This window comes from Rhododendron vialii, chromosome 8a (genome assembly GCF_030253575.1).
Source record: "Rhododendron vialii isolate Sample 1 chromosome 8a, ASM3025357v1".
NCBI classification, from domain to species: domain Eukaryota; kingdom Viridiplantae; phylum Streptophyta; class Magnoliopsida; order Ericales; family Ericaceae; genus Rhododendron; species Rhododendron vialii.
This window is the reverse complement of record NC_080564.1, coordinates 25,416,455-25,442,720: the sequence shown is the minus strand read 5'-3', so window position 1 is coordinate 25,442,720 and position 26,266 is coordinate 25,416,455. Positions and strand designations below refer to the sequence as shown.

At 39.0% G+C, this 26,266-nt stretch overlaps 2 protein-coding genes across 2 annotated transcripts; one reads left to right on the top strand and one right to left on the bottom strand.

Moving 5' to 3' along the window:
• Nucleotides 1-8,482: 8,482 nt before the first annotated feature.
• LOC131336049 (serine hydroxymethyltransferase, mitochondrial-like) lies at nucleotides 8,483-9,651 on the top strand. The gene is made up of 4 exons (XM_058371668.1): nucleotides 8,483-8,575; nucleotides 8,691-8,741; nucleotides 8,861-8,947; nucleotides 9,491-9,651. Exons 1-4 carry the CDS (start codon nucleotides 8,498-8,500, stop codon nucleotides 9,593-9,595), a joined length of 321 nt encoding a protein of 106 aa, XP_058227651.1. The 5' UTR covers nucleotides 8,483-8,497; the 3' UTR covers nucleotides 9,596-9,651.
• Nucleotides 9,652-20,602: 10,951 nt separating this feature from the next.
• LOC131336046 (transcription factor TCP14-like) lies at nucleotides 20,603-22,250 on the bottom strand. Its single transcript, XM_058371666.1, has one exon. It carries the CDS (start codon nucleotides 21,926-21,928, stop codon nucleotides 20,774-20,776), a length of 1,155 nt encoding a protein of 384 aa, XP_058227649.1. The 5' UTR covers nucleotides 21,929-22,250; the 3' UTR covers nucleotides 20,603-20,773.
• Between the last annotated feature and the right edge of the window lie 4,016 nt (nucleotides 22,251-26,266).

The window sequence follows — 26,266 nt, the reverse complement described above, 5'->3', positions numbered from 1 at the left end:
GATCGGGGATTTCTACTGAATTGATATGGTGGGCATTTTGGATGCGTTTTACGATGGATACTAAACATTGTTGAGCTACCTTTTGGTTACCTTTGATGTGCTCAATCCCATTAGACCCTGGGAACTTTACCATCTGATGGAAAGTTGAAGAGACTGCCCTCATCTTGTGCAACCATGTTCTCCCTATAATCACGTTATAGGAAGACGGTACATCCACCACTAGGAAGTCGGTTCGTAGCACCACTGTCCCAGCCCGAACATGCAGAGTTACCTTGCCTAACGGCCAAACTGCTCCTGCCCCAAATCCAACCAAAGGAGTTACTGATTGTACCAAGTCTTCTTGAGTGAGCCCCAGTTTCTTGAATGCATCGTAGTATAGCACTTCGGTGCAACTCCCTGAATCCACTAGGATTCTTTCCATATCAGATTCCCCAACTCGTAGGGTTATGACCAAAGCATCTTTGTGAGGTACCTGGACTCCTCCCAGATCTTCATCCGTAAAGACTATGCCCTCGTCGCCTGCCCCTTCGTTGCGCCCTCTTTTCTTCCCCAACTTCATCACATGTTGGTCATGTTTCACTTGTCTCTGAAGCAATCTCACCTCATTTCTCGTATAAGGTTTGGCTAATCCATGTATCATATGAATTACCCCTTTTGGATTTTGTTCGTAATCCAACTCCATTGCTTTGTCTTTATCCTTAGGATCTTCTTGGATAAATTCTTTGAGATAACCTTGCGAAACCAAATCATCAAGATGCCGTTTAAACATCTCACAGTCCTCAGTCATATGGCCCCAATCCTTATGGTAACTGCAGTGCTGATTCGTAGCACGTTTTGCATCTTTATTCCCACCAAGAGTTGGGGGCCATTTGAAATAAGGTTGATTCTTTATTCGATAAAGAATCCTGTAGATGGGCTCTTTCCAAACCGTGTTTATTGAAAAGAATGACTTGGGGTCTGGGGCTTGTTTGTCCCTGTACTGCTCTTTCTTTGCCTGCCCATAATCTTTTCTTTCACGATAAGTTTTGGGCTCTGGCTTGTCTGCTTTCTTTATAGGCCCATTTACTTGCTCGGCGGCCAGCTTACCATCCTCCCGTAGAATGTCATCCTCGTTCCTGGCGTGCTGCTCAATTCGCTCCATCAGTTTTGCCAATGTCTGCACAGGACTCATATTTAGGGACTTACGCAGTTCCCCCCGAACAGGTAAGCCTGTCTTAAACGTGGCTATTGCGTATTCCTCGCTATAACCTTCGATCTCGTTGAAGGTTTCCCAGTACTTTTTTGCATATGTCCTGATCGGCTCGTCCTCTCCTTGCTTCATAAAGGAAAGACTCTCAAAGGTTTTGAGAGCTTTCCTGCTCGTCAAAAATCGTGCAGTAAATTCCTCGGCCAATTGCACCCATGTTCGGATGGAGCGTGAACCCAATCTGTGAAACCAAAACAAAGCAACCTTCCCTAAACTCGACGGGAACATCTTGCACATGATTGCATCATCTCCTTCATGCATAAACATTGCCTGCTGGTAATGCTGTATATGTGCCACGGGATCAGCATCTGTCTCGTAGAGGATGAACGTTCCGTGTTTCACCCTGGTTGGCAGCCTAGCCTCCTGTAACTTTTTGGTAAAAGGGGAGGATGCTATATTCTGAAGTGCTTTCCGTGCTGCTTCTCATGCAGTCATGGTTTCATCCTCTGGTCCTTTCTTGGATCTAGTAGTCCTTTTCCAATCGGAATCAGGTCTCTCGTACCTGTCCCTATGATGTTTCCTACTCCCTTCCTCCTCGGGGGTAGAGCTTCGACCTCTGCTTCTCCTCTTTCTCGGAGATACCCTCTTTTGCTCGGGTGTTCGGATCTTGCTCCTTCCTTTTCGTGGAGAAGCTTTATGTCGCCTTGGGGTCAGACTTCTGCTTCTGCTCCTTCTTCCTCGTGAAGGAGCCTTTTTGTACTGTACCAAAGCATATTCACTGCCTCTAGAATTTCTTCGAGATAGTCCGAAGTCCTCCAGATGTTCCCTGATCCTCTCTAGTTCTCTGATCTCATGTTCTCATTTTTTGATCAAACGAGCATACTCCTCAATCTCTTGTCTCTTCTTATCAAGAACGTCTTCGCTACGGTATACACTTCTGGAGTGTGCAATCGATTCATCCCCTCAATGGGATTTAGTCCTTCTCGTGGACTTCGATGCCGTCTCTCCATCTCTATTTTTGGAGTTGCCGTGGATGGTAAGGGGGTGGCCCTTACTTGTGGTCCTCTTGTGTCCTCCTTCGGGCTTTCTCGGAGCCCCGGGTGGAGATTTATCCCCTCCTCCAATTAACACGTCCTTCGAATCGTGTGGTGTTGCTAGATCTACTTCCACCATGGTCGTATTTCAAAGGAAACTCTTTCGTTTCCCACAGACGGCGCCAATTGTAGGTGGATAAATTCAAGTAGTGCTCTGAATAGTACTGGAATGCAACAGCTTCACGTGCCTCTTGAACGGAACCCTAATTTGTCAATGAAACCCTTGTCCTGCAAAACAGACAAGGAGTGAGTGCACCTTTGCCTCTCGTGGCAAAGGCCCTCCGATGCCTTTGTTAGTATTTCGTACCAATGGAACCCTAATTATCAGTAGGTAAATATCGAATAATGCAATGTATTGCGTACCTCTTTTCTCTAGGTTTATCTCATATTTATAGATTTATGGATGCTTGTTGCCCAAGTATCCATATTGCCATAGGATTCCTAACTCGTATAGGAAACCCAGGATATGAAGGATTCTCGTTTCCTTAATCAGTTTATGGAAAAGAGACCTTTTAGGATTCTTTTCCATTACGGATTGAACATCCCATTCTCATTGGGTATCCTAACCAGATCCTATATTCCCGGGACCTTTATTCCTTTACGGGACATGACTTTTCTGGAATCTTCCAGTGTACTCCCTCTGATAGGATTTCTCCCTTTGTTCGGCCATCTCATGGCCGAACAGACGGCCTGGACCAGTTACTTCACATGTAACTGGTCCTTTAGAAATGGTTTGGTCTAGTTCCTTTCTAAGGAGCTCTCCTCCTGTTCGGCTCTCTCTTTGCCGAACAAGATATCTCAACAGTGGCATGACATGTCACTTTCCTTGTATTTGGTCCAATAACGTCTCGTGTTACTGCACCGAAAATCGTACAACCTCTCTGGACCATTGACTTCTCATATCACTGGTCCATAGTGCATTGACTTTTACTTCACCGTGCTTGGGCTCTTCTTGTACCTGTTCGAGATTACCTCCCTACAATATTGATTACATTAAAATGTTTTGCATTTATTGTCAGCGTTGTTTCTTCCCTTCCCCATTTTCAGGAGGGGATTTGTGTGCTAACAGTTCTCTTTCTGGTTCGTGGTATATGGTTGCAGGTGAATGTTGGGATTCTACCCAAGTGGGGTGGTGTGCGCGAAGTACAAAATCACTCCCTACCTTATTTGCTTACAAGTATTAGGATTTTCTTTTTGTCTATATATTGATGTATATGAGAGCAGAGAGGTGTGTGACTGAAATCATGTGAAGGAGAGGGTGAGGTTGAGTGGGTGAACCGGTGTGGCTCACCGGAACGGTGGAGAGCCGGTTGTGGCTCTCCCGGAGAGGTTTTTTCATCTTATATTATTGTGTAAATAATATTAAGGGAGTTTTTCCTCATATCGTTGTATTGTTAAGTGACCCCGAATCCTATCAACTGGTATCAGAGCACAGGAGAGCAAAGGGGGGTCACCGAAAAAAACATACGGCCTCCATTGATGCACGGTTTGTGCGCCTCACAGAGACGATCGCCATGGTGTGTGGGCGGCCAGGTTTCGTCACCGAAAGAAGTCTCACAAACGTTCGTGAATTGTCGGATGCGAATTACGGCATCCAGGGTGTGATGCGGACGGTCAAGCAGTGGAGGATCGCAGATAAAAATGGGTTTGTTGCGGACATCTCAGGTTTGAGATGTGGAGCATCCGGGTTTAGATGCGGGCACTTCAGATGGGGTGCGAGCACTCTGTTGAGGGGGTGCTAAATACCGACGAGATGTCGATATTGCAGCCGGACAGCGCTGCGGATTCAGCTACGAAAGATTTAGGTTTGCAGAGAGACACTCGGTCAAGCGTGTACTCCGTGAGGGGGTGCCGAGACGTTGACTTAGGTAGTGATAACAAGCACTTGCTAGAGTAGCTGAACGGTTTGACAATTACCGAACTTGGTTGGAAGGGGGTGATTGTTGGGATTCCACCCAAGTGGGGTGGTGTGCGCGAAGCACAAATCACTCCCTACCTTATTTCCTTACAAGTATTAGGGTTTTCTTTTTGCCTATATATTGATGTATATGACAGCAGAGAGGTGTATGATTGAAATCATGTGAAGGAGAGGGTGAGGTTGAGTGGATGAGCCGGTGTGGCTCACCGGAGCGGTGGAGAGCCGGTTGTGGCTCTCCCGGAGAGGTTTTTTATCTAGTATTATTGTCTAAATAATATTAAGGAAGTTTTTCCTCATATCGTTGTGTTGTTGAGTGATTCTGGATCCTAACAGTGAACATGCAATTACGCACTTACAATCCATTTGCAGCAAGCTCGATCAGCAAAACAACTCTATCCCTGGACCTAGACGCTTCAACCCCGATGTCTTACAAGGATCGTGAATATTACTGACTTGAACAAGCTTTGTTAAGGATCGCGTTTCGTTTTGAATGGTTGCTGCAAGATTTTAACTAGGGTTGTTAATCAAGTTATGATGTGTTTGCTTCGGACCTAGCTCGATCTTCCCATTTCACAGAGTACTTGATGGGTTGTTCTCAAGTAGGTTAGACCTCGATCTTTGTTATGGTACGTTAATCAGAAAAGTAGTCTTTGAGGAGTATAATGTATATATGTTACTTTGTTTTTATCTATAGATTTTTTTATTTATTATTTTTGTTGCTTCCTCCATCTACTTAAGGCATCATTCATCTCATTTCTTAGCAATATCATTCTTCGGCTGGCTATTAGAAAATGTTGGTCCTCGATTTCGCCTATCAAAGGCAAATAGATAAAGAGTACTGCTATATACACCGACCATTTTGGACCGAAACCGTACCGACGGCCGCGCGCGGCCGTCTCCGGCCACCGGACGGCCGATCCGAGCCGTCCAAAAATTTTAAAAAAAAAAACCGAGGGGCCCAACGCGGGAATCAACGTCATCCGATGTGTGTAGGGTGCTTGATCTAAACACCCTATTTTTCGTGTATACATATATACACGAAAAATAGGGTGTTTAGATCAAGCACCCTACACACATCGGATGACGTTGATTCCCGCGTTGGGCCCCTCGGTTTTTTTTTTTAAAATTTTTGGACGGCTCGGATCGGCCGTCCGGTGGCCGGAGACGGCCGCGCGCGGCCGTCGGTACGGTTTCGGTCCAAAAATGGTCGGTACACATAGGATTTTCGATAGATAAAATATGGAGCATAAATGATTAATTATCATTGGTGTTTTTGTTCCTTTCATTTCTTTTGTACTTGTTTTTGTTAGGTTCTAGTTTCGGGCCACACACATATATTCCACACACTCAACACTATGTTCCGTTCATTAGGCCCTTGTTGACCTTTGCTGGTCGTCAGCGTCCCTAGGCCTCAGGTTGGCCTTTATCTTTTGGCGATAGCATAGATGATATGGCTTTTATGTTTTGCGGATCAGTACACTGTGTTCTGCTCCTTAAGCCCTAGTTTGGTCTTCACTCGTTGCTGGTGTGTCTTCCTTATTGTAACAGCGACAACACAGTTGTTTCCTTTCTCTCTTTTATTATTAATGCATTTCTTACTCTTCCTCCAAAAAAAAAAAAATACAAATAGCCCAATCTTTCAACGGAAGTGGGGGAGCTGTTGTCCCTTCAAGGGGCAACAACTTGCTGTCCTGGCCGTGTAGGGCCCGTTCCGGTCTCTCTCCGATGATCAGAAATGTTCACTTTATAGAGCTCGTCAAGTAGAATAAGTGAACCAAATGAGCTCAATCGGATATCATTAAATGCTTGATCGGAACAAATATAACTTGGTAATAATGGGTTTCAGTGGATTTGATCCAATGTTTCGAATTCATTATTTTCAAGATAAAAATGTTCCGATCAGATACTTAATGATATCCGATCAAGCTGATTTTTGGTACACTTGTTCTGCTCGATGAATTCTACGAAGTGAACATTTTCGATCATCAAAATGAGACCAGAATAGGTCCCACTCGGCCAGGATAAAACGTTGTTGCCCCTTAAAGGGACAGCAACTCCCCTGCCGCCATCTTCAACACGCTGAAACTCAAATTTTGGAGTGTGGTTACCAAAACGTGCACTGCGAAAATAGTTTCCCTTAATATTTCAAAAGGTAAAGGAAAAATAAAACTTCGTGTCATTTTGATGTCTTTATTTTTTTTGATAAGTATTTGATGTCAGTATTTGTTTTTTCTAAAACTCTATAAAGTAATTTTACCCAAGAAAGTACACACTCGACAGCAGTTCCCCTATCTTCTAGGTACTTCTCTTTTTCAAGCACTATAATCGCGGGGATATCTTTTCCTATTTCCGTGATAAATTCCTAAAGTTCAGTTTTTTTATTTTTGGTAAATGATTTCGACACTCCACTTAGAGGTGTCAAATGGGTCATGCCGGCACGGCACGGCACGACACAGGCACGGGCACGGGCACGGGCACGGGGAGGCACGGCACGTCGCAGGCACGGTATTGGCCTGGCACGGCACGACACAGCACGATTGTAGTGGGCCCGGGGCACGGCATGGGCACGGAAGTGGGCGGCACAGCATGGGCAAGACACGAAAGTTGGCTTGACACGGCATGGCACGACACAGTTGTAGACGGGCACGGACACGAAAAGTGGACAGGAACGGCACGGCACGGGCACGACCCGGCACGACATGGGCACGAAAGGACACGGCACGAGACACAAAAAAACAAAAAAAAAAATAAATAAGCCAAATGGCTTTTTTTTAAATTTTAAAAAAAATTAAACAATTTCTATTCAGTAAAAAATATTTATTTACCTTTTTTTAAAGGTAAAAAACTAAGATTTTTAATTTTAAAAAAATGATTTTAAAAAATCATGTTTTAAAAAAATCATTTTTTTACTTTTAAAATATTCGGTAAAAAATATTTTTTTTGTTTTTGTTAGTAAAATAGGCTTTGGACCTTTGGTTTGCAAATTTAACATTACAATACAAGATAACAAGTAATATTAAAAAAAAAACTTATCAAAATATTTATGGTGCAAGAGTAATTTAATACGAAAGGAAACGTGCAAGAGTCATATATTATTTACCCCAAATCTAACGAGAAATAAGAAAAAAAGTGTCAAACAAAAAAGAAAAAAAATACATAGTAGAAATAAGGAAAATAAATAAATAAAAAGGGGTTAGCTGGACTAGGACTTAAACCCAGGTCCTTTGGTCCTTTCATACACAAACAAACCACTATGCCACCAATTAACTTGTGTTATGGATTTGAAAAATTAGTATATAATATGTAGCTCTATTATATAAAAACGAGGCCATCAAGCAGTAGCCACACAATCGCAACGCAATCACGACGATCAATACCATTCAATGCGTTCATTTTGTTGTGCTCAGTGTTTTAATCATTGGATCCAATTTTTTCGTACGTCAGATTTTGATAGCCCTTCCATCGGCACGTTGATTCATTGTTTGATTGAATTTTGTTTTACGTCTGATCAAGTATATAGCGGTAAGCATTTTACTTGATTATTGGTATGAATGATCTAATCCCTCCCACATAAAAGTTAGATGGTTCCGATTTTTAAAAAATAGCTTAGGCGGCCCTTAAGTAGTGTATTATAGGACTTTAATGCCTCTAGAAGCGTCGAATGTGTTCCGATCATGTGGTTTCCGACATTTGATTATCACCTATTAAAGTGAGAATGATAAATTTGATAAGACGTTAAATCGTAACGGTTTAGATCGAACATTCGAGAAAAATAGTCTGTAGCTACCTTTCAAACATATACATTGAACTTAGTTGGTTATGAACCAAGGTATTCTGTTATAATATAATGTACGTTAGCCACACGATCACAAAATAAATATGACGATCCATACCGTTCATTTTGTTATTCTCTGTGTTTTAATGACTCTCACCAATTTTTGGGTCTATCGGGTTTTAAAAACTTCTTCATTAGAACGTAGATTCATTAATAGAAAAATGAACGTTATAAACAATCAAGTATATAACGATAACCAAATTACTTCATTTTTGGTAGAAATGATATAATCACTTCCACATAAAAGATAGACGGTTTCGATTTTCAAAAAACAGCTCGGGTGGCTCTCAAGTGATGCATTATAGGACTTTACAAGAATTTTTCATTATTGGTGCATATGGATTATTGGCGTCTCATACGCACATGATCATACCGTTCACTATAAAAGGGGAAGAGATGTTGCCCTAGCAAACATATCTGATTCTCTCTCTGTCTCTCACAATCTCACAGTCTCACTCAGAGCAATGGCACTGTGTCGACTCTTCTCTTCGGTTAACAAGCCACTCCAATGCCTCATCAATGGCGGATTCGTCTATTACATGGTCTTCTTCATTTCCTTAACTTTTTTGTATTTTGAAACTTCAGTTTCTACCTGTTTTTATTTGTGAACGATTTGTATTTATGTTGCTTTGGTTTTGGTTTTGTTTTGTTGTGTAGGCATCATTGCCGAATGAAGCTGTGTACGAGAAGGAGAAATCTCGTGTCTCAGTTAAGCCCGTTAACTATTCGATTTAATGTTTCACCTCCTTTTGATGTAATTTTTATTCATTTTGATTGGTTGTTAATATCTATTTGTTCGCCCTTTGAATTGAAACTCGTGTATACGGTGGCCAAAGCAATTGAATGATCCACTTGAAGTTGTCGATCCTAAAATTGCCAACATCATTGAGCTCGAAAAAGCAAGACAATGGAAGGTATAACTTAATATGTGTATATGAATTCTTTTTTTCACATGGAATTGTCAGACCTATAGTAACGCAATATGTGTATATGAATTCTTTTTTTGCTAAGTAAAAATATACGAATTTGCTAATTGATATGTGGTGACTATTTACTTTGGTAGGGGCCATGGCCACTCATTGACAACTTTGAAGTCCATTCTCATATAGAGTATCTATTGTTTTCGGTTTTGTATACCATAGATCAGAGAATATTTTGTTGTATTTATTTCTTTTTAATGAGTTTGATAGGTAGGAAAATTGAGAATGTAGAAAATTTTCAATCCTTCATGTTTTCTTGATTAATAATGTAAAAGATGAAGAAGTCATCTCAACTAAGTGAAATGACTTTGCTACGCTCGGTTGAATTGAGTTTTTGTTTTCTTGGTACCAAGTGAATGAAGAAAAGTTCAGGGTTCAATTCTTTTGTTACATTTAGGATATCCTTGAATGGAGTTGTAAGATGCAGTATTGGTTTGAATTTGATCGCTCATTGAAGTTCAACTTACGTTTGTGAAGGGACTGGAACTTATACCCTCAGAGAATTTCACCTCTGTATCTGTGATGCAAGCACTAAACGGGCAGACTAAAACGGCAATGGCACGGCCCGACCCGATTAAGTAAACGAGCCGGCACATCGACACGATTGAAAACGGCACGGCACGACATGATTTAAGAACATGGGCCGGCACGACATGACACGATTTAAGAAAACGGGCCGGCACGACACGAAACAATTGAAAACGGCACGACACGACACGATTTAAGAAAACGGACCGGCACGACACGACATGATTGGCAAATGGCACGGCACGACACGACACAATTTAAGTAAACGGACCGGCACGGCACGACACGATTGACAAACGGTACGGCACGGCACGACACGATTTGAGTAAATACAGTAAATGGGCCGGCACGGCACGACACGAAGCACGAAGTTAAACGGGCCGTACTGGCACGGCACGGCCATTTGACACCTCTAACTCCACTTGTTATTATAACTTATAAGTGCAGTTCAAACTTTGTTTTTCAGCGTACTGACTTGAGCGTAATTGTAAGGACTAATGACAAATTTTTGTGCGCATTTCAAAAAAAGAAGTGCATTAAGTACTTCTCAATTATTAAGTTATATAATTGGGTTACTGGGTATTGAAATTGCAGTAGCGTATGATAGTTTATTATTATTACTCCATAAAAATACTACTACTACTACTACTACTAATGATAATAATAATAAACAAAAGAAGATGTGATGGTTGTAGCCCACTCAAGTACTCAACCTGGCCGATCAAAAAAAAAAAAAAAAGTACTCAACCTGCAGCCACATAATGCATGCAATGGGCTCAACGGACATGAAGCCCATGCGCCCAGTTTATACTTGTGGGCTCAACGGACATTAAGCCGATGCGCCCAGTTTACACTTGTGTGCTCAACGGACATTAAGCCCATGCAAATGATCTTTTTCTGTTCTTTCAGATAACAACCAAATAAAAGGAAACATTTATGTGATACTGTACTTTACAAGGATAGTTAAAAGAGGAACGCAGTTAAAAATCTAGACTAGATGAAATTGAGACAAGCATCAAATGATTTGGGCTCGCTTGCAACTTCACCTATTTTTCTTAAAGGATATATATGAAATTGAAAAATAACATACCTCACTGGCTCACTAAAAAATGACAATATTGGTGCAACGAAGCGTTGCCCTTTGCAATGCAATATTGTTCAATAATTCCCCTTTAACCCTTTTGCAATGCCATTTTTTCAATAATTCCCCTTTATCCCATTTGGTCTTTGGCTTTGGTGATGTGGCAAAATGAAAATGGCTGGACATTGGGTAGCTTTTTTTTTTTCCGAATTTCGTCATTTTAGGAATGTTGAAGCCATTTTACCACCATTGGACTTAATTACTCTAATAGGTTTGTTAAATTGGTCAACCTATATTCCTCAAGAGCTTATTCAAATACAACAATTACTTACATCACTCAAAGAATTACTAATGTCACCCAAAATTCTTCGGGCACCACCTCATTAATTGGGTCAAAAGGCAGGTTGAGTTTGACTTTTTACAAATTGGTCAGGTTGGGTATGCATAATAAGGAAATTGATTTTGGCACTCTAGTTTTAGTCACTGGCACACCACTTTGTGTATTGTTCATGTGAGAAAATAAAACTAAAAGTGAAGTGTCATTGGCTAAAAGTGGAATGTCAAAATCACATCCCGCATAATAATTATTAAAAGTGGAGTGTAAATGGCCCTGTTCCAGAAATCTTCTTAAAAAATAAGCAGCTTATTTCACATTTTCAAACTAAAAAATAATATAAATGAAAAATAATTTTTTAATTATTTTTGCACCGTATAAAAGATCTTAATGAGATCTATGAAACAAGATCCATATTGGTAGAAAAATTATTTGCGTAAACACATTATTTTTTAGCTTGAAATTGCCTTCTTAAAAAATAAGTACTTTTTTAAGGTTGCGGAATGGAGCCTCAAACCCACCCATTTAACACCCCTATATATAACACATAGAAAAAGGAGAACTATCTAGGGTTGTCTTCTTCTAAGCTAGTTCGCACAAACGTTAGGCTGATTGTCATAATTCCTCCCACACAACCATTTCACACACTCATAAATGGGGTGAGATGGCCCAAATATTGCTCGTAAAAAGAACTCCATTTACCGTCTCTCTCTCTCTCTCTCTCTCTCTCTCTCTCTCTCTCTCTCTCTCTAACATCTCCTCTACTAGGGTTCTCTTCGGCGACACCCCACCCCCCCCCCCCCCCCCCCCCCCCCCCCCCAGCTCCTTTTTCCTCCTTTCTCTCTCGTTCATTATCTTTCTCTCTCTCCTTCCCCTCCTCTCCTGATCATGACCATCTTATATCCTTCTATCCCTCTTCTGTTTTTCCCCTCTGTTTACCCCTTCTGCAGTTCTGCCTCGTCAATACTTTGGTATGGCAATTTCGGGCCTAACGGTGCGTGGTTCTGTGTTTGTGCATTTCTGCCGGGCCCTACCGTTTTTTCCATTGTTGGTTGAAAATGGGTATGCCTAACGGCAATTGGGGGGTGCGATGGCGACGTACGGTGGTGGGTTCCTCCATGCCCTGATGCTTCGTCAGCTCCGATTTGGATCTCTCTGTCACCATTGTCGGATCCTTGATCCGATCTCTGTTTGGTGGCGGCTGTGATTTTTGTTTTGGAGTTATTGGTGGCTGATGAATATGGCGGTGAGGCGGCGCTAGTCCGGATTTGGGGGTGTTGGGGGTGGGGTGGTGTCCGGTAGTGTTTCTCTAACTTCTGTTTTGCTGTTTCTTTCTTATATTCAAAATGATCGGTGAAGATGACAGTGTTTGATTGGTGGTGGTGGTGAGGGTGATGTGGCTCCTACGGTTGGGTTGCTCTGGTCATTTTGTGTACCGAAGTCCAGTTGGTGGCCACTCCGAGTTCTTATCCGAGTGCGGGACCACCAGTTCGACATTTTTGGGTTATGTTGTTGCTGGTTTTTCATCGAGTGCAGGAGTTTGTTTTGGGGGTTTGATGAGTTTGGTGGTGGCTGGTTTCACCTATGCCTTGTCTGCTTTGATTTTTTGTTGTCGTAGGCCGGTTTCCGCTGCCGGACTCTACATCTGGGAGAGGTTGGCTTGGCTTAACGATGAGACTGATTTTTTGATAGTTTGTGCGGCGGTGGAGATTGAAGTGGTTAGGGTTTGGGTGCTGGTTTGGGCAGGCCGATCTCTGGTTGGATCGGGTTAGGGTGTTTGGACTTTCAATTATTTTATTTGAGTGTAGAGTTGAGCTGTAATGTTTTATTGTTTTGGACCCTTGTAAACCTTTGGGTATTTTGGATTTTGCCCTTATGATCTATTACCCAACTTTTTGTTGGATCCCTTTCTCCTTTCCCCGTTTTTAATAAAATTACATATTTTGCCGATAAAAAAAATATTATTCATAAAGAGAGTCAAACATGAGACATGATCGAGGAGCGAGGAAATTAAACTTGTAAGCTTAAGCTTTTGATCAACCAAGTACTCTCGGGGTTCCCTAGTTGAGATTACGTTCCTATCTACATGGACATATAGTGTATAGAGGCCGGGAGACAACAGTAGAGAATACAGAGTACTGCACCAAATGCTAGCACAATACGTTGGTGGATGACCCAATCCTGGACCCCTAGCTAGCGTACAATGAATGACGTTTAAAGGGTACTAGTTTATGGTCCTCCCCGTAGCTATATATATATATATATATAGCCAGAATTAACTGCAACTTGTGTTTCTAGTGTACGCGTGTGCGTTGTTTTACTGTTGTTTAAGGCGTTGAAATACATGCATGTGAGATACATACATATATAGGATCGATGTCAGATATATTCATGATCGATGATCACCCCTCATTCAAGTTTGGCTGTAAAAATAAATAATGGACTGGGTCTGGGTCTGGGTCTGGGTCTGGAGAGAGAGAGAGAGAGAGATAGAGAGAGAGAGAGAGAGAGAGAGAGAGAGAGAGAGAGAGAGAGGCATCAGCTTAAACGGTGATGAAACTCTTGCATTAACGAACTTGTTGAATGACTGAAAAGGCATGAAGTTAGGTATATATATAGGTGTTGAATATTCAGGAGCTTCTTATTAGTGAAAGAAATAAATACTCGATCGGAATGTTCGTTGTTCTGTGTTCACTGTAGCTTATCCCCCGCTCCTTTTTATTTATTTATTTGCGTAATAGATGGTTTAGATCGATCTTTAACCCTATGATTATTTCATCATTTAACGTCAAGTTCACAAACTAGCTAAAATAAAAGCCAAGAAAGCGATTAAAACCTGACATTTGTATGAAAAAAGTCAATCTTCATATATCTTGTTAACAAATAATTTAACCCATTGGTAATTTGGCATTAAACTGTTCACAGATCGCTTCTGGTCACTTTATTTAATTCAATTCGAGGTCTATAGATTTGTGTTTGTAACAATATATATAATCTGCTGAAATTTTGGGGCTGATGGAATATTGATGTTGTTGTACTATGGATTAGGACCTGATGAAGAGATCGTGATTATTTAGGAATTATCAGGTTATTGCATTGGTTCTTTGGGCCGTTGTAACCTTGGGCTCATTGATCAATCTTCATTGAATGTAATCTTCTTTCCCTTTTTTCTCTTTCTTTTCCTGCAGACCTCTTTTAGTATCTCAATCTCTATGGTCCATGAGTGGTCTCTCCTTGATGTACTCTTTGTCGAGTTTCTAACAAAATTTTGTTGCCTATAAAAAATTTATATATATATAAATCTATTTGTTTATTTGAATAATCAAACTCTTTTAGATTGTTAATAATACAATCTATATATATTTCTTTGTTTCCTCCAAAAAACTGAAGCAAAATATGCTTATAAAATCACATCAAGCACAAAGCATTATTTGATCAACAGTTGAAATTCCAGGTGGTAGGCCATGTCTCATATGCTACATCAACTTTATATTCACTTTAATCTCTGTCAACAAGAGAGAGAGAGAGAGAGAGAGAGAGAGAGAGAGACATGTTTGAGAATTAGTGAAATGTTTTAAGATTTGCATGACACACCTAATGAGGGTCTCTTCTCTTACATGCAAATATGAGATGGCGACTGGTTTTGTTTTCATAATCTAAAACAAGGTGATTAGTGGGCTGTGTTTGGATGAGTACAACTCTAAATCATTCCATTTATGCATGGGAACCAAAAGATTTCATTAGGGGGACCATTTGTGCTGTACGAAGGGCTTAATTGATGCCCCCATGTGCTACCGCCCAGTACTCGTTTGTCAAACGTACCAGACCCGCTAGCTTCCTATTATTTTCATGTTCATTAATATATATAATATATATATATATATAGAGGAATTTTCAAGTGAGGGATCCCTCATTTTGTTAAAATGAAAGATTTTCATTTTCCGATCAAATTTTGAAAATCCGAACCGTTCAATGTGTGCAGAACGTAATTTTAAGGGTTCCCGAGAGAAATCAGCAAAAACAATAACCGGGAAGGGCGTCATCCAAGCAGTTTTTTTTTTGAACCGTTCAATGAAAACTGCTCGGATGAAGCCCTTCCCGGTCATTTTTTTTGCTAATTTCTCACGGGAACCCTTAAAATCACGTTCTGATCACTTTGAGCGGCTCGGATCATCGAAATTCAATCTGGAAGAGGAGTCCAGCATTTTAATAAAATGAGGGATCCCTCACCGGAACCTAACTCTCTCTCTCTCTCTCTCTCTCTATATATATATATATATATATATATATATATATGCTGAGCTGATGATGTTAAATTGACACAAGTAGCCCTTCCAGCTCGATCTCCCCACAAGAAAACAAAATGACAATAATAATAATAAATAAATAAAAGCTACTCCTCCCTTCTACATCTTGCTGTTCAATCTGTTCCCAACCACCGCTCCCAAGAATATGCCAATTACTCATCATTTCCTTCACTTCAACCGACCAATTACAAGTCTGATGATTTTGGATAAGTTTTGATCTTAGATTTATATGAATAAAATAAATTCAAAGAGGGAAGAAATATACGGCTTATATATAGATGAGTTTGATAAAGAGTTAAACAAAGCTAGCAAGTTAATTGTTGAAGTTCAAAATTTGAAAAGTTGACGCTGATGGAGATTTGAAAATTTTTGGATTTGATTTTTGGGGTATTGAGTGAAAAGAGAAATTAAGGTAATAATTAAAAATATGGATAACGAGTGGAGAGAGAGAGAGGAATGAGAATAATGATCGGAGATAGGAGTAATGAGTGGAGAGAGAAATAAAAGTAATGATTAAAAATAAGGATAATGAGTGTTTTTGGAGTTGAAATTTTTTTTTTTTCCCGAAACTCCATCCGAACAAGAGTTTTAGAAATATGTTCGACCTTTGTTTGTTTATGTTGTAACTCGATCTCAAACAAACTTTAATTGACTGTCCAACTTGAGCAGTTTGAATTTTTTACTAACATAATTAAGTCGAATTCAAGTTAAACAAGCTGATCAGCAGTACAGTACTAGCTTGAATCCAAACGTAAATTAAAGTTTGACCACCGAGTTTTACAAAAAAAGTTCAATCGTCATTTTAAAATATTACAAACCAATATCCAACAAGCTTTAAACGAGCAACGAGCTCAGCTTGAGCAGTTTCATTTGTTTGTTATCCAGCTTACATGTTGATTATGAAGGGAATCAATTAAACAAGTTCATATTCAATTAGCTTTTCTCGTTAGTCCGTTATATTTTTAACATTCTTTTTATTTTTGTCGAAAATTCAACCACTTTTTAATTTTTTTAAACTGGATTTCCATCAATGATTAATTTCATCATTCAATTTAGAGTGTCTAGAGATAAACGTTATAAAGAACTACAAGGGGCTGGGATGCGATTCCATTTCGAGGTCATCTTAGCTCGTTGTTTGTTTTTGGAAAAAATATAGCAGTAATTGAGAAGTGAGTTTGTCAAATTAGAAGATATTGTTTCATTGTTAATTTTGTGAAATATATCACTCTCGATCATTAAAAACAACCATTACATGATATATATTAGCGTTGCTTGTTTTTATTCTTTTATTGTTCATGGATGAGTATCACTTTTATAGAATAGACTGTTGAGCCTTTCTGGAGGCAAGGATATGGATTGGACTAGTCCCTCCAAACATCATCAAACTAATGAAAGGAGGACTCCAATTCCCTGGGATACCCAATCTCAATCACTGTCATCTATTGTATTATTTTTAACTAAAGTTTGGCCACAATAATATCTTCTTTGTTCTTGATAAGGTCAAGATATAGTGTAATTGGGTTAACACTTCCTCCTCAGAAAAGTCAACAATTCTTTTTTTATGAAATAATTGGGACCTATATATATATATATATATATATATATATATATATATAGAGAGAGAGAGAGAGAGAGAGAGAGAGAGAGAGAGAGAGAGAGAGAGTAAGCTTTTAATTAATGCGGACCTCCGCATCCAAGCAAAGTGCGGACATTCCCTTTCCCGATCGAATTTTGATGATCCGAGACGCTCAATGTGTTCAAAACGTGATTTTATAGGTACTCGCGAGAAATCAGCAAAAAAAAAAACCTGAAAGGGCTTCATCCAAGCAGCTTTTGTTTATTTTTTATTGAACGGTTCAAATAAAAACTGCTCAAATCAAGCCATTTCCAGTCTTTTTTTTTGCCGATTTCTTAACAATTACCCTTAAAATCATGTTCGGAACACATTGAACGGCTCGGATCATCAAAATTTAATCGGAAAAGGGGAGAAATGGGGTGGTCCACACTTTGCTTGGATGTGGAGGTCCGCATTAGAAGTTTACTATAGATATACACACACATATAAAACTTCAAGTAAGGGCGTCCTTACTGTATTAAGTGAAGGAGGTCCTTTTTTTGACCAATTTGCGATGATCCGAGCAGCTCAATATGTTCAGAACGTGATTTTAAGGGTACCCGCGTAAAATGAGCACAAAAAAAAAATCGAAAATGGCTTGATCCGAACAGTTTTTATTTATATTTTATCAAATAGTTCAAATAAAAACTATTCAAATCAAGCCCATTCCGATCAATTTTTTTGCTGATTTCTCTTAGGTATTCTTAAAATCACGTTCTGAACACATTGAGCTGTTCAGATCATCGACAATCGGGAAAGATGAGAAAAACGGACGTCCGCATTTTATTTAAATGAGAGCGCTCTTACCTAAAGAGGACTCATATACACAAAACTTCAAGTAAGGACGCTCTTACTGTATTAAGTTAAAGACGTCCCATTTTCTGTGCACGGTCTCTTATAAATTTTATTTATCTATCCATCTATCTTTACTTATTACTCTTAAAAATCTCCCTCAAAATCCAAACTGAACATCATTCATTTTTGGGAAAATTGATTTTCGTGCTCTACTTTTGTACTTAGGCGCTCCATTTTGTACATAAAAATACTAGTAACTTCATGTTAAAAATGGAGCGCCTGCACACAAAAGTAAAATGTCAAAATCAGCATCCTTCGTTACGTGATGATCAAAATATTTTACAGCAAATGAGTTTTTAATGCTTCCACGAAAAAAAAAATAGAAGAGGAGAATGGGTTGCCCAGGGCAGAGCCAATAGGCGAGGGAGTGACACGGGTCATCCCGTTTTCGATAAAAATAGAATCATTCTATAGAATATGTGTTTTTGTCAGGGATATTAACCTAAAGAAAATGTGTATTTTTTTACTATTAATAATCATAGAACACGTGTATTTGTTAGGTTATTAAAGTATTCCCTCCATCCAAATTTAATAATCCATCGTCTTAGTCTAACTGGATAAAAAATTTAGTTATATCTTTAAATTGGTAATAAATTTTATATCCAATATGGATATTGTTTGATAGATATTGATTAGTTGTATAATATAATATTTTCAAAATTATATAAAATATTACTCCATGCGTCCCCTTTTTAAAGTACAGTATTTCATTTTTGGTTATCTCATAATAAGTGTTCATTTTGTAAAGTTAATAGGTAAAAGTTGGTACATTTTTCATTTTGTCCTAAAAGTAGATTCCATTTTGAAAAGTTAGTGAATAAAAGTGTAATAATATCTCCATAAAGGGTAAGTAAGAAAAGTGAAGATAAAAGTTGATGTGAAATGTGTAATGATAATGTTTTCTTAATAAGTTGGAGTTACGAAGCGGGACACTTAAAAAGTGACGTATAGAGTATAAATTACAAGATATAATCAATTAAAAAGTAATATGAACTTCCAAAAAGAACCGTTGAATTGGGACGAAGAGAGTATGTTAAGGTTGCAGTCTTTTAACTTAACTAAAGATGAGTTGGTTTATCATTATTTTAATTTTTTTTCGTATTTGTTAGTTTTACGGTAAATTTTTGTTGATTATTGATTTGTCGAGAGAAATTGAAAAAGTAAAAAAAAAAAAACTTACTTTTATTCAAATATTTTGATAAATAACCATTTATTTTTTAAAATAATTCAAATTATTTCATTTTTTCCTGCTAAATAATGGTTAGTGACAATTGTTTAGCATGAATTACCAATGTACAGTCCACATAAGTACGGTCTCTTCTAATTCAAAACATGGACGAGAGAGAGAATCTGATCGGATCCGATAAAAATTGACCGAACGCACTAGAGTGCTCAAACTCAAACTGTGTGGAAAGTAAACCAAACAGCCTGTGAAACAGAGAAACAATCATTCAGTGAGCCCCAAGCAAACGAATACTATAGTACTCCTACAGTCCTCCTATATTAAAAAAAAAAAAAAAAAAAAACCAGAAAACAATCCACGGAGGGGCGGCCCACAGGAAAGAACTAGACGGTCCAGATAGATGGGACGGTGGGGCCAGGTGGAGTGGGGTCGCAAACACCCACCACCGATCTTTTTTATTGTGCCAGCAAAGGGACCTCTCTCTATAAAATAAAATTAAAGCAAAATACTATATATACTTCCCGATTTGTTTATCGTTTTTTTATTTTTTCAGAGAGCTTGACCTTTAAAAAAATTATTTATAATTTTAAATTCGTAATATTTTTAATATGTAATATGTATTTTGTTTGGTAGAACTTAATTAATTTTATTATATAAAATTTTTAAAATTGCAAAAAAAATATTATAAAATATAAAATATAAGTATATTTTTGAATGACATAAATTTTGACAATTAAACAAATAAATTGAGACGGATGGAGTATTTAAAAAAGATTAAAGGAATGATCCACCTGTTTGTCAGTGATTTTAATGGTACATTGGTTTAGCCAATCACCAGCACCTGGGCCCCACCACCTGACCAACCACCTGGAACTGATAAGGCTCCCAGGGCCCCACCCGTCCTATTTACCCCCCCTCTCTCCTCTCTCTCTCTGAGACTCTGACAATCGTAAGAGGGGAAAAAAAGGAGAAAATATCTTTTAATCATGGATGCTGTAAAACGTGAGATTCATGGCAGATACTCCTGTAGTAGAATCAGAATGAAAGCAGTCTTTTTTCATCCTATTTTATTGTACTCCACTAATTTTTCACTAACACTGTTCTATTCTCGACACTTAATAGATCGAGCGAATATCCCAGGGTTGTTCCAGTGGAGAATTGAAAGTAGAGGGATATGCTCCTATCAACGATTTTAGATTTAAAACCTCGTACGTGTTACTTAATTTCTTTAAGATCAAGCGAAACAGAGGTTTGCTTTCCGTTTTTGATTGAATTTTTTTGTTGGAAAGTTAAATTTTATTAACCAACCAAGAAGAGGGAAGGCAAGGGCATACCGTTGAAAACCTATATAGACTCAACAAAATTCCATCTTTTTGATTGGATTCTTTGCAAGTGGGCGGTATAATTGCGCTCTAGAGTTAGTCGAGGTTCACAAAAGTTAACTTAAACACTTGGGGTTATTTTTAAGAAAAAACACTATAGAGCGAAATAAGAGGGAGAAACTCCTGGTTAGTGACATTTGTTTAGCATTACATACAAAACAAAAGCATGTATGGTATTACAAATAGCTTTAGGGAGTGGGGGAGGGGGAGAATTGCCCAAACAATGATGATAAAGATATTGAGTAGTGAAATACCAAATGATGAAAATACCAAATGAGACTTTTAAGCTAAAGAGAAAGGAAAATAAAGATAAAAACAATCAATACCAATGTTAAAATAATGTCTTCCCAAACCCTAAGAAAAAATAGATATTAATCACACTTTTTTTTTTTTTCAAAATTCAAAACTCGAATTCGGTGAGCAAAATCAAACCTCACGTGTTTTACACATCAAACTCACACAAGTAAGCGATGATCTACGAGTGGTGACTAGCGGAATCGTGCCGATCATCCCCTCCGTGATGCGAATGGGACCCGCTCGGTTGCGAATCCGAAATACTTGACGGACGGTAAGGGTTTAATCCCGCAAAAAGACCAAATTGTCCTTCACTTATGCCACCGCTGCTTCCACCTCCACCTCCACCTCCACCATTACCACCGCCACTACTCCCGATTCCCGTGCTCAATTGCTGTCCAGGCAATAGCGCGACGGGAGTCGGGAAATTCATGAAATGCAAACCACTAGACATCGTGCCCCTATACAAGGCACTGTTATTCATCTGCGGAAATGTCCAAATTGGGTCTCCGCTGATCACTTGGTTGCCAGAATTCGCCACCATCCAAAAATTCGCCGGCACCGAAGCGTGACTCGCTGCCGCCGGCATGGCCCCCGCAACGCTCGACTGCAGCAAATAATTTCCCAATTGGTGTTGCTGCTGCTGGGACATCTCTAGCTGCTCCGCCCTCCGTTTCCGCCCCATGCTCTCCTCCGCCTCCGTCAACTCCAACGCCGTGCTCTCCTCCTTCGCTTGAAACAATTGATTACTATTATTGTTGTTGTTACTATTTGGGGACTGGAAATTCAAAAACGTTGACGTCGAGGAAAGATTGCTACTGCGCTGGGGGATAGAGAAATTGGGGTTGAAGTAGGTGGAGCGGAGCTGGGAGGGGATGGACATGGAGGAGCCGGAGGAGCGGAGGGAGATGTTGAGGGAGGTGAAGTTGGCGGGGATGGTGCCGGTGCCAGTGGCGGCGATGACGGCGGGCTCGGCCTGCTGGAGGAGCCACTCGATGGTCTCGCCGTCGGACTTGTGGCCGAGCTCGCGGGTGAGCTGGAACACCCGGGCGGCGCAGAGGGCGGGCATGCGTATACGGCGGCCGCGGCCGTCGACCTTGGTGTGCCGGTCCTTGGTGGAGGTCCGCTTCGGGGGAGGCTTCTTGGACGGCTCGGCTGCGGTGGTGATTTGGAGCTGGCTGGACGACCAATTGGCGGTGTTGGTTTCGGCTGCGGTGATGGAGAGGGAAGGGAAGCCGGAGCTGGAGGAGCAGGCCGCGGCTTCTTCGTCTTTCTTTTCGAGTAATTGGAATGGAAAATTGGGTCTGTGTAGATGATGGTCATCACCTCCCTCCATGTTCACATGAGAAATTCCCTCTCTCTCTCTCTCTCTCTCTCTCTCTCTCTCTCTTTCTCTCTCTATATCTTATCTCTAAATCTTCCTTTTATGAGAAATAGTGATGGAAACTTATTTTAATCTATTGTGGGTCTATCACTCAGACACACTCTCTCTCTCTCTAAAATTTTTTTGGAGGTATGATTTCTCTCGCTCTTTTGTTGCAGTGGAATTCCTTTCACATTTGGAGAGTTGGTGGAGGGAGGGAGGGAGGGAGAGAGAGAGGGAGAGGTGAGCGAGGATAAGGGAGGAGGGAAACCTTTAACTCTTTAAGCAAGAAAAGATAATGAGTGAGAATTATAAGGCGACCCTTTAAAAAGCAAATTTTATTTTGAAAAACAAAAGAAGGGAAAGCTATGCTTTATTGAGCTCTTTCTTTCTGTATGCAAAATTTTGCAAGCATTTGAAAACTTTGGGATTCCTCTTTTTTCTTTTATTTTTTTCTTATTTTTTCAGTTAATTGATGGGGAGGAATTGTGTTTTTTTATTTATTTTTCAGGGTAAGAGATATTCGGATCTGTTTATACGCACATCAACTGATTCCCTCTCTAATTAGATCAAAGGTAGGCCATCTGCTATAGGACTCGGAAATTTATAAGAAATTACTTCATTTCTTACATTCTACCAACAAAAAATGAACAATGACCGATTGTGCGAGAAACAAACTTATCGCACCACTTACCGGACGGGACTGGAGGTTAATTGTGCTTTTTATTGTGGTTGGACAGTCCCTTTGGTTCAGACACCACGTGAGGTGCTCTTTTTATCATTCAATCCATAAAGACAATGGTGGCCCGAGGTGGGTCCCAATCCCCAAGTCAAAAAAAATGAGAAAAAGGAAAGATTGATGGGGTGGGTCCCTATCTCATTCATGTAATCATCCCTTCGCCTTTGTTTTGCTCCTTCGCTGGAGTTGGGGGTTGGAACCTTGGGATTCCTCGAGTTTTGCCTTTTCCTTTGGCGGACCTGGGGCTGCTGTGCCCGGAGAACGAGCATTGTCCCGAGCACAAAAATATCATCTGAACTGTTTACTTTCTAAACCCTGATGTGTATATCAAACCTTAGAAAAAATCAAGTTTATCGGATATTGATAACTTAGTGAACAGAACCACATTTTTGGGCAAATATAATTGTTCAAAAAATTGAACTTTGGCAAATGTGATCGCGTTACCAATATCTAGTCAACTTGATTTTTTTAACAATTTTATTCTAAGCGTGGAGCTTTACATAGTGAATGGTTCAGATGACATTTTTGTGATCGGGACAATGCCCCTTTTGCTGGGCACAGCAGGCCGCCCATTTCCCCCTTTGGGCCCCCTTAAAATTGTTTTGGGATTAGGTTTCGCTTCCATTCAACTACTAATACTAGCATTTAACTTTCTTTTATTAGGAAGGGCTAAAGTGGGAGTAGTACAGATTTTTGACTAATTGTCATTGAGCTAATCAAGTTTGGTTTTTTGGGGACCGAATTAGTGTGTGAGATCCTCACCAAACAATCTTAAACTTTTGTTTTCAGAATGTGGGATTACAAAGGACAAAAATCTAAATAGGTAGAAGCTCATTTCGCATGCTAAGCTTTAATTTATCACATGTTTGCAATTCACAATTCGCTCACTTTGCAAGCAGCTCGGTTTGTTTGCAATTTGCAGTCCTAACTTTAAAACCTTGTTTTGTTGTACGAAATGATGCAGAAATTAAGATACAGTGTTTTTCATACTTTCTTTTTTCATACTCACTTCATAAGAGTACTTGTTAAAAAAAGGGAGTGCATTTATGTAAAAATAAAAAGGACTGAAATTCAATTACCAAATCTAACTTTCCTATAACTTTGTTAGGTCCGTTCAGTCGCACGGAAAGAAAGGAAAAATTAATTTTCCTTTAACTTTTTTCTGTGTTCAGTTACCAGAAAAGTTGGAAACAACTTCAACTTTAATTTTTACTGGGAAACACTTCCCTGCAAAATAGGTGTTGCGAAAAGGAATGAATTTTAGTTTCCTAGCAAAATTCTTTTCAAGAGAACACACACAGAAACATAAATTTCATTTTTCTTTACTTCACCTCACTTCACTTTTCTCGGAAATCTATATCTCACACAGCATTCTTGACAACTGAACGAAGCCCACTTATCAAAAAAACGTGAAACACATAATTTCACTTTTTCAATGAAAAACACTTTATTGCTAAATAACAATAAGGAATTGTAATTTTCCTGGAAATTTTTTTGTCAACAAAATCATAGAAAAATAAATTTCTTTTTTTTTACTTCATTTACTTTAGCTTTCCTGAATATACATTTCTCACACAACTGTTCCAACAACTGACTGAAGCCCAAAGATTGAGCGGGTGGTCAAGGCATGAAAGGTAGGGATTTGCCACAACCTACTCTTAGAGCATCCACAATGTAATAATTAAAATTGGATAATCAAAAGTTGTCACATCACCTTTTGGTTATCCATTTAAAAAATTGCTAAGGTTAGCAATGTAGAGGTCCACAATGTAATAATCAAAATTGGATAACCAAAACTTACCACGTCACCTTTTCAAACTACAAAATTTTAAAAACTAAAAACTGTGATAGTAATTTGAATAGTGTTTTTGAAAAAATAATAATTAGAAAAAAGAGTTTGGTGAAAAATATTTAAAAAAAGTTTTTCAAAATAACAGTTTTTTTTTAAACTATTTTTTTTAAAGTTTCTAAAAAATAGTTTTAAAAAATTATTTTTTGAAAACATTGTTGAGAGAGAGAAGGTTTTGTGTAATGATAGGTGTACTTAATTAAGAAAATGTAACGACTATTAAATTTGATTATTGACAAAAAGTTAGTTTTGATTATTCAAATGCCAAAATTTGATGAGTTGCTAAGAGGTTGATAAGTTTGGTTATTACAATGTAAACACTTTTTTGAACAAACATTGCTAACTTTAGCAACCTTTTAATTTTGATTATTACATTGCGGATCACAACAGGTTTTAGTCCCCAATAATTAATTGAAGTAGACATTAGCTTGAACACCTTTTTTTTTTTTGGTAAACTGGACGATATTTTAGAAAGTTAAACATAGATAATCATGGTGTATTTAACTTGTAGCATTTAGAAATTAACGTTGGTATCCTTATATTTCAAAGGTTTCTAACTACTTACTACCATTTGATTTTTTTTTTTTCCAAAATACGAGAGAGGGGCGAGTCTCTATACTTTCATAAGAAATTTTTATTTTACATATATAATAAGTATAGTTTTTTTTTCCTTCTTGCGGAGGCGACTGCGTGCCCCTATTGACCCCTCTCTGGCTCTATCCCTGTGCATATGTATGCTGTTGGGTAGGCCAATATTGTAATTTTTCCCTCGGAAAAAACCTTCCTAATTAGCTAAATCATACATATATAAGAAACGCTAACATACAAAACCTTTTAACTTTTGGGAACGTATACGGTGCACACTAGCTGGTGTACGATATGAACTCGTAATATTTACTCGTAAGAGATGTAACGTTTACCACTGAGATTTTACCACTAAATTAGAGGATCGCGCATCTGACAGCTCAGATCTTATCTTGGTAATGAACGGCTCTTGATCGTTGGTTGTTGAGATGAGATTCGAGCCGTCGGATGCACGATCCGACGGCTCGGAGATGCGCAATACGGTGCTGTGCACCTCGCTGCATAGCACTAACTTGAAGTCCTCTCCATTAGGCGTAACATTGGTATATCATTTTACCAATTAGCTAGGCGTAACGGTGCATACCGTATACATCCTAAACCATTGAGAGACATAACAATTTACCACTTAGAGGCATAACATTTGTCCAACATAGATGTAACATATATAGTTATACGTAGTGTGTATTGGAGCTTTTCCCTTTTAAACTTTTTCAATATCTCTATTTGATTTTGGGGTTGCATTACATAAGAAATGGTAGGTATTGAGTACTGCATGGTTCGCCACTCTGTAAAGAAGTCAAAAAAAAATTTCAAATACTTGTTTAAAACTTTGGTCTGCCAGTACGACATCGATTATGTTGTCTCACCAGTTCCGTATATAGTTTTGTAATGTTTCATTAAAATTTACCATGTCTCTCACCATTCTGAAGGAGTTAAGAAATAGGAGTAATCAAATCAATCAGACCTAATCATTGGTTTTTTCCGAATGCTCCTTTCTTCTCTAGAAAAAGGAATACCTTCCGTCCAGCTCCTCAACCGCAACTAGTAGTTCTCCTAATTTGATTTCATCCGTTCCAGTTCCATTGAGGAACCGACGCAATTCAGTCCGATCCCATTTTTTTAATTCTTTCTGGGTCTA

Excerpts from the sequence above, each read along its gene's own strand:
- LOC131336049 (XM_058371668.1), top strand. The coding sequence starts at position 8,498 with ATGGCACTGTGTCGACTCTTCTCTTCGGTTAACAAGCCACTCCAATGC. Across the intron at positions 8,576-8,690 it reads GCGGATTCGTCTATTACATG|GCATCATTGCCGAATGAAGC; the intron begins GTCTTCTTCATT and ends TTTGTTGTGTAG. Across the intron at positions 8,948-9,490 it reads AAAAAGCAAGACAATGGAAG|GGACTGGAACTTATACCCTC; the intron begins GTATAACTTAAT and ends ACGTTTGTGAAG.
- LOC131336046 (XM_058371666.1), bottom strand. The coding sequence starts at position 21,928 with ATGGAGGGAGGTGATGACCATCATCTACACAGACCCAATTTTCCATTC.